The sequence below is a fragment of the Piliocolobus tephrosceles genome, chromosome 2, assembly GCF_002776525.5.
Source record: "Piliocolobus tephrosceles isolate RC106 chromosome 2, ASM277652v3, whole genome shotgun sequence".
NCBI lineage: Eukaryota > Metazoa > Chordata > Mammalia > Primates > Cercopithecidae > Piliocolobus > Piliocolobus tephrosceles.
In genome coordinates this window covers 37265349-37281714 of record NC_045435.1, presented here as the reverse complement: position 1 = coordinate 37281714, position 16366 = coordinate 37265349, and the positions used below count along the sequence as shown (strand labels likewise).

The 16366-nt window shown below is 36.7% G+C and overlaps 1 protein-coding gene across 5 annotated transcripts in view; it reads right to left on the bottom strand.

Moving 5' to 3' along the window:
* Positions 1-16366, bottom strand: part of STXBP5L (syntaxin binding protein 5 like) — a 465182-nt gene that overhangs the window by 198032 nt on the left and 250784 nt on the right. For all 5 annotated transcript variants that reach the window (XM_023214416.3, XM_023214419.3, XM_023214418.3 and 2 more), the window contains exon 10: positions 8928-9006. In XM_023214416.3, the coding sequence (XP_023070184.1) occupies positions 8928-9006 (79 nt within the window). The remainder of the gene's footprint in view (positions 1-8927; positions 9007-16366) is intronic.

The window sequence follows — 16366 nt, the reverse complement described above, 5'->3', positions numbered from 1 at the left end:
ATATACTATATAGTATACTCTGTAGTATAGAATATACTATATAGTATACTCTGTAGTATAGAATATACTATATAGTATACTCTGTAGTATAGAATATACTATATTGTAAAATTTATACTATATATAATATAAATATATAATATATAGTATAAATATGTAGTATATTATATATAAGTATATTAAATATTTTAAATTTATATTTATATAAATAATTTAAATTATATAAATATATTAAATATATATCTATATTATACTATATATTATATAGTAATAACTACTAAACTATAGTAATAACTATTACATGTTGTTTTAACTGAATTAAACTGAATACTGTTGAGAATCCAACAGAAATACATATTTTAAAAGACTTCTGAGCAATAAAATAGATGTCATAAAGTCCATGCATATAAACTTTGTCATGGAAGAACTTCTCAGGCTTTCATATGAATCTATTTGCTCTCATTTTACAAGTTTGGCTTTCAAGTTTCTTAGTCTAAAGAAAATCAAAACTTTGGATACTAGTAGATAACACAATAAAAATTATAAGAAATCCTTGTGGCCCAAAACTGAAGGAAAGAGAAAAGATTTTTAAAAATATATAAAAGTGAAGCAGAATCTGGGCTAGCGAGATGGCCAAATAGGAACAACTCTGCTCTGCAGCTCCCAGTGAGATCAACGCAGAAGGTGAGTGATTTCTGCATTTCCAAAGGAGGTACCTAGCTCATCTAACTGGGAATGATTAGACAGTGAGTGCAGACCATGGAGGGTGAGCAGAAACAGGGTGGGGCATCACCTCACCCGGGAAGCGCAGGGGTTGAGGAACTCCCCCGGGCAGCCAAGGGAAACTGTGAGGGACTGTGCTGTGAGGACAGTGCATTCTGGCCCAGATACTACGCTTTTCCCATGGTCTTCACAACCTGAAGACAAGGAGATTCCCTCTGGTGCCAATGTCTTCAGGGCTCTGGGTTTAAAGCACAAAACTGGGCAGCCATTTGGGCAGACACCGAGCTAGCTGAAGGAGTTTCTTTTCATACCTCACTGGCACCTGGAATGCCAGCAAGACAGAATCATTCAATCCCTGGGAAAGGGGGCTGAAGCCAGGGAGCCAAGTGATCTAACTCAGAGGATCCCAATCCCACAGAACATAGCAAGCTAAGATCCACCGGCTTGAAATTCTCGCTGCCAGCACAGCAGTCTGAGGTCGATCTGGGAAGTGCCAGCGTGGTGGGGGGATGGGTGTCACCATTACTGAGGCTTGAGTAGTCCTTATTGCCCTGACAGCATCAACAAAGCTGCCAGGAAGTTCGACCTGGACAGAGCCCACTGCAGCTCCACAAAGAAGCTGTAGTCAGAAGTCCTCTCTAGCTTCCTCCTTTCTGGACAGGGCATCTCTGAAAGAAAGGCAGCAGCCCCAGTCAGGGGCTTATAGCTAAAACTCCCATCTCCCTGGGACAGACACCTGGGGGAGGGGTGGCTGTGGGCACAGCTTCAGCCCACTTAAATGTTCCTGCCTTCTGGCTCTGAAGAGAGCAGCAGATTTCCCAGCACAGTGCTCAAACTCTGCTAAGGGACAGACAGCTTCTTCAAGTGGGCCCTTGACACCCGTGCCTCCTGACTGGAAGACACCTCCCAACAGGGGTCAACAGACACCTCTTACAGGAAAGCTCTGGCTGGCATCTGGTGGGTGCCCCTCTAGGATGAAGCTTCCAGAGAAAGGAACAGGCAGCATTATTCTTTGCTATTCTGCAGCCTCCCGTGGTGACACCCAGGCAAACAGGGTCTGGAGTGAACCTCCAGTAAACTCCTGCAGACCTGGAGAAAAGGGCCTTGACTGTTAGAAGGAAAACTGACAAACAGAAAGGAATAGCATCAACATCAACAAAAAGGACGTCCACACAAAAACCCCATCCGAAGGTCATCAAGACCAAAGGTAGATAAATCCACGAAGATGAAAAAAAAAAAGTGTAAAAAGGCCGAAAATTCCAAAAACCAGAAAGCCTTTCCTCCTCCAAAGGATCACAACTCCTCACCAACAAGGGAACAAAACTGGATGGAAAATGAGTTTGACAAATTGACAGAAGTAGGTTTCAGAAGGTGGGTAATAACAAATTCCTCTGAGCTAAAGGAACATGTTCTAACCCAATGCAAGGAAGCTAAGAACCTTGAAAAAAGGTTAGAGGAACTGCTAACTAGAATAACCAGTTTAGAGAAGATAAATGACCTAAAGGAGCTGAAAAACGCAGCACATGAAGCATACACAAGTCTCAATAGCCGAATTGATCAGCGAAAGAAAGGATATCAGAGATTGAAGATCAACTTAATGAAATAAAGCATGAAGACAAGATTGAGAAAAAAGAATGAAAAGGAACAAACAAAGCCTCCAAGAAATATGGGACTATGTGAAAAGATCAAACCTATGTTTGATAGGTGTATCTGAAAGTGACGGGGGGAATGGAACAGAGTTGGAAAACACTCTTCAGGATATTATCCAGGAGAACTTCCCCAACCTAGAAAGACAAGCAAAACATTCCAATTCGGAAAATAAACAGAATATCACAAAGATACTCCTCAAGAAGAGCAAACTCAAGACACATAATCGTCAGATTCACCAAGGTTGAAATGAAGGAAAAAATGTTAAGGGCAGCCAGAGAGAAAGGTCAGGTTACCCACAAAGGGAAGCCCATCAGACTAACAGCAGGGCTCTCTGCAGAAACCCTACAAGCCAGAAGAAAGTTGGGGCCAATATTCAACACTATTAAAGAAAATAATTTTCAAGCCAGAATTTCATATCCAGCCAAACTAAGCTTCATAAGCAAAGGAGAAATAAAATCCTTTACAGACAAGCAAATGCTGAGAGATTTTGCCACTGCAAGGCCTGCCTTACAAGAGCTCCTGATGAAAGTACTAAACATGGAAACAAAAAACTGGTACTAGCCACTGCAAAAACATACCATATTGTAAAGACCATAGAGAGTATGAAGAAACTGCATCAACTAATGGGCAAAATAACCAGCTAGCATCATAACGACAGCTATCAAATTTACACATAACAATATTAACCTTAAATGTAAACAGGCTAATTGCCCCAATTACAAGACACAGACTGGCAAATTGGATAAACAGTCAAGACCCATTGGTGTGCTGTATTAAGGAGACCCATCTCATGTGCAAAGACACACATAGTCTCACAATAAAGGGATGGAGAAATGTACCAAGCAAATGGAAAGCAAAAAAGAAAAAAAAAAAGCAGGGTTTGCGATCCTAATCTCTGATAAAACAGACTTTAAACAAACAAAGATCAAAAAAGGCAAACAAGGGCATTACATAATGGTAAAGGGATCAAAAAAGAAAAAAAAAAAGCAGGGTTTGCAATCCTGATCTCTGATAAAACAGACTGTAAACAAACAAAGATCAAAAAAGGCAAACAAGGGCATTACATAATGGTAAAGGGATCAATGCCAGAAGAGGTAACTATCCTAAATGTATATCCTACTAATACAGGAGCACCGAGATCCATTAAGCAAGTTCTTAGAGACCTACAAAGAAACTTAGACTTCCACACAATAATAGTGGGAGACTTTAACTCTCCACAGTCAATATTAGACAGGTCAATGAGACAGAAAATTAACAAGGCTATTCAGGACTTGAACTCAACTCTGGACCAAGTGGACCTAATAGACAACTATAGAACTCTGCACCACAAATCAACAGAATATACATTCTTCTCAGGACCACAATGCACTTATTCTAAAATTGACGACATAATTGGAAGTAAAACATTCCCCAGGAAATGCAAAAGAACAAAAATAATAACAAACAATCCACTTTCAGACCACAGTGCAATCAAACTAGAACTCAGGATGGAGAAATTCACTCAAAACTGTACAACTGCTTGGAAACCGAACAACTTTCTCCTGAATGACAACTACGTAAATAATGAAATTAAGGCAGAAATAAATAATTTCTTTGAAACCAATGAGAACAAAGACACAATGTACCAAAATCTCTGGGACACAGTTAAAGCAGTGTTTAGAGAGAAATTTATAGCACTAAATACCCACAGGAGAAAGCAAGAAAGATCTAAAATTGACACCCTAACGTCACAATTAAAAGAACTAGAGAAGCAAGAGCAAACATATTCAAAAGCTAGCAGAAGACAAGAAATAACAAAGATCACAGTGGAAGTGAAGGAGATAGAGACATGAAAAACCCTTCAAAATATCAACGAATTCAGGTGCTGGGTTTTTGAAAAGATTAACAAAATACATGGACAATTAGCCAGCCTAATAAATAAGAAAAGTGAGATGAATCAAATAGACACAATAAAAAATGATAAAGGGGACATCATCACTGATCCCATAGAAACACAAACTACCATCAGAGAATACTATAAGCACCTCTACGCAAATAAACTAGAAAACCTCGAAGAAATGGACAAATTCCTAGACACATATACCCTCCCAAGACTAAACCAGGAAAAAGTCAAATCCCTGAACAGACAAATAAGTTCTAAAATTGAGGCAGTAATTAATAGCCTACCAACCCAAAAAAGCCCAGGACCAGATGGATTTACAGCCGAATTCTACAACAGGTACAAAGAGGAGTTGGCACCATTCCTTCTGAAAATATTCCCAACAATGGAAAAAGAGGGACTCCTCCATAACACATTTTATGAGGCCAGCATATTCCTGATACCAAAACCTGGCAGAGACACAACAAAAAAAGAAAATTTCAGGCCAATATCCCTGATGAACATCGATGCGAAAATCCTCAATAAAATACTGGCAAACCGAATACAGAAGCACATCAAAAAGTTTATCCACCACGATCAAGTAGGCTTCATACCTGGGATGCAAGATTGCTTCAACATATGCAAATCAATAAACATGATCCATCACATAAATAGAACCAAAGGCAAAAACCACATGATTATCTCAATAGATGTAGAAAAGCCCTTTAATAAAATTCAACATCCCTACATGCTAAAAACTCTCGATAAACTAGGTATTGATGAAACATATTTCAAAATAATAAGAGCTATTTGTGACAAACCCACAGCCAATATCATACTCATTGAGCAAAAGCTGGAAGCATTCCCTTTGAAATCTGGCACAAGATAAGGATGCAGTCTCTTACCACTCCTATTCAACATAGTATTGGAAGTTCTGGCCAGGGCAATCAGGCAAGAGAAAGAAGTGTATTCAAATAGGAAGGGAAGAAGTCAAATTGTCTTTGTTTGCAGATGGCATGATTGTGTATTTAGAAAACCCCATCGTCTCAGCCCCAAATCTCCTTAAGCTGATAAGCAACTTCAGCAAAGTCTCAGGATACAAAATTAATTTGCAAAAATCACAAGCATTCCTATATACCAATAACAGACAAACAGAGAGTCAAATCATGAGTGAACTCACATTCACAATTACTACAAAGAGAATAAAATACCTAGGAATACAACTTACAGGGGAAGTGAAGGACCTCTTCAAGGAGAACTACAAACCACTGCTCAAGGAAATAAGAGAGGACACAAACAAATGGAAAAGCATTCCATGCTCATGGATAGGAAGAATTAATATCATGAAAATGGCCACACTGCCCAAAGTACTTTATCGATTGAATGCTATCCCCCTCAAGCTACCATTGACTTTCTCCACAGAATTAGAAAAAACTACTTTAAATTTAATATGGAAGGAAAAAAGAGCCTGTATAGCCAAGACAATCCTAAGCAAAAAGAACAAAGCTGGAGGCATCATGCTACCTGACTTCAAACTATACTACAAGGCTATAGTAATGAAAACAGCATGGTTCTGGTGCCAAAACAGATATACAGACCAATGGAACAGAACCGAGGCCTCAGAAATAACTCTACCCATCTACAACCATCTGATCTTTGACAAACCTGACCAAAACAAGCAACGGGGAAAGGCTTCCCTATTTAATAAATGGTGCTGGAAAAACTGGCTAGCCATATGCAGAAAACTGAAACTAGACCCCTTCCTTACACCTTATACAAAAATTAATGCAGGATGGATTAAAGACTTAAACTTAAGACCTAAAACCATAAAACCCTGGAAGAAAACCTAGGCAATACCATTCAGGACATAGGCATAGGCAAAGACTTCATGACTAAAACACCAAAAGCAATGGCAACAAAAGGCAAAATTGACAAATGGGATCTAACTAAAGTAAAGATCTTCTGTTACAGCAAAAGAAGCTATCATTAGAGTGAACAGGCAACATACAGAACGGGAGAATATATTTGCAATCTATCCATCTGACAAAGGGCTAATATCCACAATATAGAAGGAACTTAAGCAAATTTACAAGAAAACAACAAAAACCCTCATCTAAAAGTGGGCAAAGTATATGAACAGACACTTCTCAAAAGAAGACATTTATGCGGCCAACAAACATGAAAAAATGCTCATCATCACTGGTCATTAGAGAAATGCAAATCAAAACCACAATGAGATACCATCTCATGCAAGCTAGAACGGCGATCATTAACAAGTTGGGAAACAGGCCGGCGTGTTGGCTCACTCCTGCAATCCCAGCAGTTTGGGAGGCTGAGAATGGGTGGATCACAAGGTCAAGAGATGGAGACCATCCTGGCCAACATTGTGTAACCCTGTCTCTACTAAAGCAAATGCAAAAATTAGCTGGGCATGGTGGCACACGACTGTAGTCCCAGTTACTCAGGACGCTGTGGCAGGAGAATTGCTTGAACCCAGGAAGCAGAGGTTGCAGTGAGCTGAGATCATGCCACTGCACTCTAGCCTGGTGACAGAGCAAGACTCCATCTCAAAAAAAAGAAAAAACTCAGGAAACAAGAGATGCTGGAGAAGATGTAGAAAAAATAGGAATGCTTTTACAGTGTTAGTGGGAGTGTAAATTCGTTCAATCATTGTGGAAGACATTGTAGCAGTTCCTCAAGGATCTAGAACCAGAAATACCATTTGACCCAGCAATCCCATTACTGGGTATATATCCAAAAGATTATAAATCATTCTACTATAAAGACATATGCACATGTATGTTTATTGCAGCACTATTCACAATTGCAAAGACTTGGAAACAACCCAAATGCCCGTCAATGATAGACTGGATAACGAAAATGTAGCACATATACACCATGGAATACTAAGCAGTCATTAAAAAAGATAAGTTCATGTCCTTTGCAGGAACATGGATGAAGCTGGAAACCATCATTCTCAGCAAAGTAACACAGGAACAGAAAACCAAACACTGCATATTCTCACTCATAATTGGGAGTCGAACAACGAGAACACATGGACGTAGGGAGGGGAACATCACACCAGGGCCTGTTGGGGGTTGGGGGGCTAGGGGAGGGATAGCATTAGGAGAAATGCCTAATGTAGATGATGGGTTGATGGGTGCAGCAAACCACCATGGCACGTGTATAACTATGTAACAAACCTGCACGTTCTACACATGTATTCCAAAACTTAAAGTATAATAAACTATATATAAATAAATAAATATATATATATATATATATATATATATATATATATATATATGAACAAAAACCCCACAAAATAATACCACAAGCTGCTAGGAATAGTTAATATAGTGTCCTGCACCTTAATAATCCTTGAAGTGCAATACCATATAACAAATATTGTAAATAATTTTGAACCTGAAGACTCAAGCAAAGTTTAAACTATAAGTAATATTTTAAGAGGCAAAATATATGTCATATATTTCATATTTCCATTAATAATGATTAAATTTAAAACATTCTAATACTTATAATGGTATAAAACAGTGGTCATTTTTATCAGTTAATGCATAGTAGGCTAAAGAGATATTTATATATAGATAAAATAACTGGTTAAAAATGACCATAATTTTGTACTATTAAAATTTTAGAAGAGCAGTTATAAACAAACATTCAGTAAACCTATGATACCAAGAAAACATTATAAAATGAGCACATTATTAATATAAAGTAGGATTATTTAATTTGAATTAAAATAATTTAATGTTTGGCAAGATTTACCATGGTAATTCTGAATGAGCATATTGCCACTAATTATTATTGCCAGGTAAAAGGAACTTGTTGATATATAGGACATGGCTACTTTTTTTTTTTTTTTTTTTTGAGACAGAGTCTCGTTCTGTTGCCCAGGCTGAAGTGTAGTGGCACCATCTCGGCTCACTGCAACTTCCACCTCCTGGGTTCAAGGGATTCTTGTGCCTCAGCCTCTCAAGTAGCTGGGATTACAGGCATGTGCCACCATGCCCTGCTAATTTTTTTTGTGTGTTTTCAGTAGAGACAGGTTTTTGCCATGCTCCCCTAGCTGGTCTCAATTTCCTAACCTCAGGTAATCCACCCGCCTTAGCCTCCCAAAGTGCTGGGATTACAGGCGTGAGGCAGGGCACTCAGCTGGATATGGCTACTTTAAACACAAAATAATATTATACGAATTTTTTTTTATTTTTCAACATCTTAAAATTTAGTACTTTTTATTACATTAATGTACATAACTTTATCTTTCCAACAAACTGTAATCGTCTGACTTCAGAATGTAAGATCTTAAAGTACAGAGACTTGGTTATGTATTTAAGTCTTTCACATGCAATATCAATGGACACATTGCTTCTGCTTAATCCTGCTACTTGTAGGATGCATGGTCAGAAGTCCTTTACTGTTAAAATTATTGTGTATAATACTTATCTAAATGCTCATTAAGAATCCTGAAATAATTAACACTTGCAATTTGCAATATTCATAATAATCATTATCAGAGATATGTCTACCAGACAAAAAATCAGTTATGTTAATATGGAGGATTCAGTTGTATTTACAATTATGTAAAACTTTAAACAATATATTAACATTAAAGATCATTTGCCTTTATTGTCTCTGCTTCATATCCCTCTTTCCCTAAAGTAAAAATGCATACCTGTTTTTGCAGGTCTTGTATTCTACTTTAAGAATTGGTTTACAAGATTCAGATTTTCTTCCTTCTCTTTGACTTTTTCCTAAAGAAAAAAAGATTTAATTAAATCTAATTTAAATTCTATTCATCTGTAAGAATTTAAAAATTTGACTAAAGGAATTTAAAGATAAAGGAATAATAATGTAATTATGTGTTTGTCATAACAGGATAAACTTATGTCTATGAATCCTAATATTTTTGTTGAATTTGTAAACAATCTTTAGAGTTGCAATAATTGTCTGCTACATAATTCATAAAATTACCTGTAAAATTATATAACTTTCATCACTTTACATTCTTCACACATAAATCTAATTTCATGTGGAATTATTTTAATTATTTAAGTTTGAAGACAAAGTAAGTTTAGAATTGAAGATCACACATACATACTTATCTACATAATGAAATTTATTACTATTGCTATGGTTTGAATGTGTCCCCCAAAATTCATGTGTTGGAAACTTAATCCCCAGTGCAACAGTATTGAGAATGAGATTTTTAAGAGGTGATTAGGACATGGGGGCTTTGCCCTCATGTTTGAATTAATACAGTTATTGTGAGAATGGGTTGGTTATCATGGGAGTGGGTTTCTGATGAAAGGATTAGCTCAGGCCCCTTCCATCTGTTGCACATCTCTCAACATGTGATACCTTCCACCATGTTACAACACAGTAAGAAGTCCCTCATCAGATGTTGCCCCTCAATCTTGGACTTTCCAGCCTCCAGAATCATAAGCCAAATAAACCTCTATTGTTTATAAATTGCGTAGTGTGTGGTATTCTGTTACAGCAGCACGAAACAGACTAGGACAACAATGACAATCCATACTAGGATCAATATTTTATCTATAATACATGCAAACTCCTTTCATACAGAGAAATACTTGCTATTTAAAGCATATAATGAACTATCAAAATTATTCTATTTCTATCAAATATATATTTTTTAAAACTTCCATTAGACAATGAACACAGATACTATATTTCATGATTTTTAAAAATAATTTTAATGATGTATTCATTTTGCATAAAACAAAAATGATAATTTCTTACAGGGGATGGGTTATTCTGTTTAGACTCCATAAGATTTTGAATAAAGGATCAAAAAGAGAAGGAAATAGAAGTGAAGCTACTTCTGCATATAACATGCTTATCTTTCTAGTTATGCTTTCAGTTTAATTCTATGTCTCATTTTGGTTAAATTGGCATTTGTTCTGAAATGCAATGTTTGTTTCTTTTTCATTTTCAGTAAGTACCCTTATTTATTCTTGTGTTACCACAGTTGTTTATAGTCACATATCTATTACATAGAAGTTTACATGCATATAGCTTTAAATTTTCAGCTTAGCTTCACAATGACATAAGCAAATCCAAATAGGATATCAAGATAGTTTTATTCAACGTGTTTTAAGGGGAAGGAATTAAACAACAAATCAATATCTGCTGCTTGGCATGCTTTCTGAAATTGCCTTTTCTTTATTTTACCCTATGTTTACTAAACAAGAAACAAATAATATAAAATTGACCATAATCATTCACACTGTACAAAAATATACATATCTGTGCCATATGTAAAATAGAATTGCTGACATTATATGTATATCATGATGCCTTACAAAGAGAAAACTTTTGCTCAGGAACTTGTCTGAATAATAGTATTTTTTTTTTTTTTTTTTTTTTTTGAGATGGAGTCTCACTCTGTCACCCAGGCTGGAGTGCAGTGGTGTGATCTTGGCTCCCTGCAACCTCCACCTCCTGGGTTCAAATGATTATCCTGCTTCAGCCTCCTGAGGAGCTGGAACTACAGGCATGTGCCACTACACCTGGCTATTTTTTTGTATTTTTAATAGAGACAGGGTTTCACTGTATTAGCCAGGATGGTCTCTGTCTCCTGACCTAGTGATCCACCCGTTCTCAGCCTCCCAAAGTGCTGGGATTACAGGCATAAGCCTCTAAGCCAGGCTCTGAACAATAGTCTTAAGATTGAAAACTAGATGGTTGGAGATTACTGGCTTTGGTAATGATGTGGGAATAGAGAAATAAAAAAAGTGACACAGCCAGGGGAGAGAAGTTAAAATGACATTATGAGGTACTATAATGAAATGAGTGATAAGCATAAAGTGCTGTAGAGGTTGATATTAAAACTGGTTTTATTGACAAGCCAATTTGACTAGATTAAAAGATTCATGAAGGGGAATAGGGGAAATAATGTTAATGAGGTACAAAATAGCTAATCAATGGCAATCTCTAAACTTATTTTCAATATAGAAAATGGAGAGTTATAAGAAGCTTCCAAGTTAGGGAGTGATGAGTGTAAAGCAATGTTTCAAAACTATTTATGTGACTTATTTAAGAGAGCAATTTTTGAGGGTGTAAGAGACTGATGCTGGAAGAAGAAGATTATTGAAACAGCACAGAAAAAAAAAACAGAAAAAAAGAATGAAGGAGTATGAACAATCTCAAAGAAATGTCGAATACCATTAATCACAAGAATATATATAATGGAAATAACAGAAGAAAAGGAAAGAAAGGAATACAAATATTTCTTAAAATAATGGTTGAAAACTTTCCTAAATTTGATGAAAAACATTATCTATGCTTTAAGAAGTTCAGTAAACTTCAAGCAGGATAAAGAAATCTCTACTCAGACACATCCCAGTAAACATGCTTAAAAGAAAAAAAGATACCTTGAAAACAGTGTGTACAAAGGAGCCCTATTAAGATTAACAGCTAATTTTCAGAAACAATGGAAGCTGAAAGGCAATGGAATGTGAAATGACATATTCAAAACAGTAGAAGAAAAAAAAATCTGCAAATCAAGAGTCTTATGTTGAGCAAAACTGTCTTTCAAAAATAAAGATGAAATAAAGACATCTCCAGATAAACAAAAACTGAGAGAATTTGTTGATAACAGAGCTATCTTACAAAAAATACTAAGGAAAGTCCTTCAGGGTGAAAGAAAGTAACCCTAGCAAGTAATTCAAATCTACACAAAGAACAGCATACCAGTAAAGGTAACTAGGTAGACAATTACAATGGCATAATTGCATATTTATTCTCCAAGCACCTTTTAACCGATTCAAAAATCAATTATATAAGACAATATGTATGTAATTGTATTGTGAGATCTGTATATATATTTGCCAGTAACAACACAAAGGAGGTGGGTGAGAGCAAAGCAATATTGGAACACGGAAAAGATACCACCGTTGGTAATTTGAATCTATAGCAACAAATGAAGAAAACCAAAAATGATAAGCAAAAACATCAATGTAACAGATTCTATGAATATATACAGGATCTACATTTTTGTCAACATCCTTAAAAGACATACAATTATATAAGATTTCATAGTAATTTAATTTAAACAATGTATTATTGGGTTTGCAGAACACAGAGATATAACATGTATAACGAAAAATTGGACAAAAAAAAAAAAAAAAAGGAGAAGAAGAGTCAAGCACAATGGCTAATGCTTGTAATCTCAGTAATTTGGGAGGCCAAGGTAGGTGGATCACCTGAGGCCAGGAGACCAGTCTGGCCAACATGGTGAAACCCTGTCTCTATTAAAAACACAAAAATTAGCCAGGTGTGGTAGCAAGTGCCTGTATTCCCACCTACTTGGGAGGCTGAGGCACGAGAATCCCTTGAAACCAGGAGGGGGACAATATTCAACATTCTTAAAGAAAAGAATTTTCAAATGAGAATTTCATATCCAGCCAAACTAAGTTTAATAAGCAGAGAAATAAAATGCTTTCCAGACAAGCAAATGTTGAGGGATATTGTTACCACCCAGCCTACCTTACAAGAGCTCCTGAAGGAAGCACTAAATATGGGGGGAGAAAAAAACCAAAACAAACAGTACCAGTCACTGGAAAAACATACCAACATAAAAACCAATGACACTATGAAGAAACTGCATCAACTAATGTGCAAAATAACCAGCTAGCATCATAATGATAGGATCAAATTCACACATTACCATATTAACCCTTAATGGTAATGGGCTAAAGTCCCCAATTAAAGACAAGACTGGCAAATTGGATAAAGAATCAAGACCCATGAGTGTGCTGCAATTCAGGAGACCCATCTCACAAGTAGACACACTAGGCTCAAAATAAAGGGATGGAGGAATATTTACCAAGCAAATGGAAAGCAAAAAAACAGTAGAGGTTGCAATCCTAGTCTCTGACAAAACAGACTTTAAACCAACAAAGATCAAAAAAGAGAAAGAAGGGCATTACATAATGGTAAAGGGATCAATGCAACAAGAAGAGCTAATTATGCTAAACATATATGCACCCAACAGAGGAGTATCCACACACTGGGATATGAGTCAATATCCCACTCAGATTCATAAGACAAGTTCTTAGAGACCTACAAAGAGACTTGGACTCCCGCACAGTAATAGTGGGAGAATTTAACACCCCACTATCAATATTAGACTGATCAACAAGACAAAAAATTAACAAGGATATTCAGGACTTGAACTCGGCCCTGGACTAAGAGGACCTAAAAGACAACTGCAGAACTCTCCACCACAAATCAATAGAATATACATTCTTCTAAGTGCCACGTAACACTTATTCTAAAATCGACCACATAATTGGAAGCAAAGCACTCCTCAGCAAATGCAAACAAATGGAAATCATAGCAAACAGTCTCTCAGACCACAGTGTAATCAAATCAGAACTCAGGATTAAGAAACTCACTCAAAACTGCACAACTAATGGAAACTGAATAACCTGCTCCTGAATGACTACTGGGTAAATAATAAAATTAAGGCAAAAATAAAAAAGTTCTTTGAAACCAATGAGAACAAAGAGAGATACAACAAACCCAGAATCTCTGGGACACAGCTAAAGCAATGTTAAGAGCAGAATTTATAGCACTAAATGCCCATATCAGAAAGTGAGAAAGATAAAAAATCAACACACTAACATCACAATGAAAAAAACTTGAGAAGAAAGAGCAAACAAATTCAAAAGCTAGCAGAAGACAAGAAATAACTAAGATCAGAGTGGAACTGAATAAGAAAGAGACATGAAAAACCCTTCAAAAAAATCAGTAAATCCAGGAGCTGGTTTTATGAAAAGATTAACAAAATAGACTGCTGGGTAGACTAATGAAGAAGAAAAGACAGAAGAATCAAATAGACACAATAAGAAATGATAAAGGGGATATCATCACTGATTCCACAGAAATACAAACTACCATCAGAGAATAATATAAGCACCTCTACACAAGTAAACTAGAAAATCTAGAAGAAATGGATAAATTCCTGGACACATACAACCTCCCAAGACTAAAACAGGAAGAAGATGAATCCTGGAATGAACCAAGAACAAGCTCTGAAATTGAGGCAGTAATTAACAGCCTACCAACCAAAAAAAGTCCAAGAATGGATGGATTCACAGACAAATTCTACCAGAGGTACAAAGAGGAGCTGGAACCATTCCTTCTGAAACTATTTCAAATAATAGAAAAAGAGGGACTCCTCCCTAACTCATTTCCTGAGGCCAGCATCATCCTGATACCAAAACCTGGCAGAGACACAACAAAAAAAGAAAATTTCATGCCAATATCCCTGATGAACGTCGATACAAAATCCTCAATAAAATACTGGCAGACGAAATCCAGCAGCACATCAAAAAGCTTACCCACCATGATCAAGTTGGCTTCATCCCTGGGATGCAAGGCTGGCTCAACATACACAAGTCAATAAACATAATCCATCACATAAAAAGAACCAATGACAAAAACCACATGATTGGCTGGGCGCAGTGGCTCAAGCCTGTAATCCCAGCACTTTGGGAGGCTGAGACAGGCAGATCATGAGGTCAGGAGATCGAGACCATCCCGGTTAACACGGTGCAACCCTGTCTCTACTAAAGAATACAAAAAAAAAAAAAAAAAAAAAAAACCACATGATTATCTCAATAGATGCAGAAAAGGCCTTTGACAAAATTCAACAGCGCTTCATGCTAATAACTCTCAATAAACTAGATATTGATAGAACATATGTAAAAATCATAAAAGCTCTTTATGACAAACCCACACCCAATATCATACTGAATGGGCAAAAGCTGGAAGCATTCCCTTTGAAAACTGGCACAAGACAGGGATGCCCTCTCTCACCACTCCTATTCAACATAGTGTTGGAAGTTCTGGCCAGGGCAATCAGGCAAGAGAAAGAAATAAAGGGTATTCAGTTAGGAAAAGAAGAAGTCAAATTGTCCCCGTTTGCAGATGGCATGATTGTATATTTAGAAAACCCCATTGTCTCAGCCCAAAATCTCCTTAAGCTGATAAGCAACTTCAGCAAAGTCTCAGGATACAAAATTAATGTGCAAAAATAGCAAGCATTCTTATACACCAGTAACAGACAAACAGAGAGCCAAATCAGGAATGAACTTCCATTCACAATAGCTTCAAAGAGAATAAAATACCTAGGAATCCAACTTACAAGGGATGTAAAGGACCTCTTCAAGGAGAACTACAAACCACTGCTCAGTGAAATAAAAGAGGACACAAACAAATGGAAGAGCATACCATGCTCATGGATAGGAAGAATCAATATCATGAAAATGGCCATACTGCCCAAGGTAATTTACAGATTCAATGCCATCCCCATCAAGCTACCAATGAGTTTCTTCACAGAATTGGAAAAAAACTGCTTTAAAGTTCATATGGAACCAAAAAAGAGCCCGCATTGCCAAGACAATCCTAAGTCAAAAGAACAAAGCTGGAGGCATCACGCTACCTGACTTCAAACTATACTACAAGGCTACAGTAACCAAAACAGCATGGTACTGGTACCAAAATAGAGCTATAGACCAATGGAACAGAACGGAGCCCTCAGAAATACCACACATCTACAGCCATCTGATCTTTGACAAACCTGACAAAAACAAGAAATGGGGAAAGGATTCCCTATTTAATAAATGGTGCTGGAAAAATTGGCTAGCCATAAGTAGAAAGCTGAAACTGGATCCTTTCCTTACTCCTTATACGAAAATTAATTCAAGATGGATTAGAGACTTAAATGTTAGACCTAAAACCATAAAAACCCTAGAAGAAAACCTAGGTAATACCATTTAGGACATAGGCATGGGCAAAGACTTCATGACTAAAACATTAAAAGCAATGGCAACAAGAGCCAAAATTGACATATGGGATCTAATCAAACTTATGAGCTTCTGCACAGTGAAAGAAACTATCATCAGAGTGAACAAGCAACCTACAAAATGGGAGAAAATGTTTACAAGCTATCCACCTGATAAAGGTCTAATATCCAGAATCTACAAGGAACTTAAACAAATTTACAAGAAGAAAAAAACATCAAAAAGTGGGAGAAGCATATGAACAAACACTTCTCAAAAGACATTTATGCAGCCAAGAAAC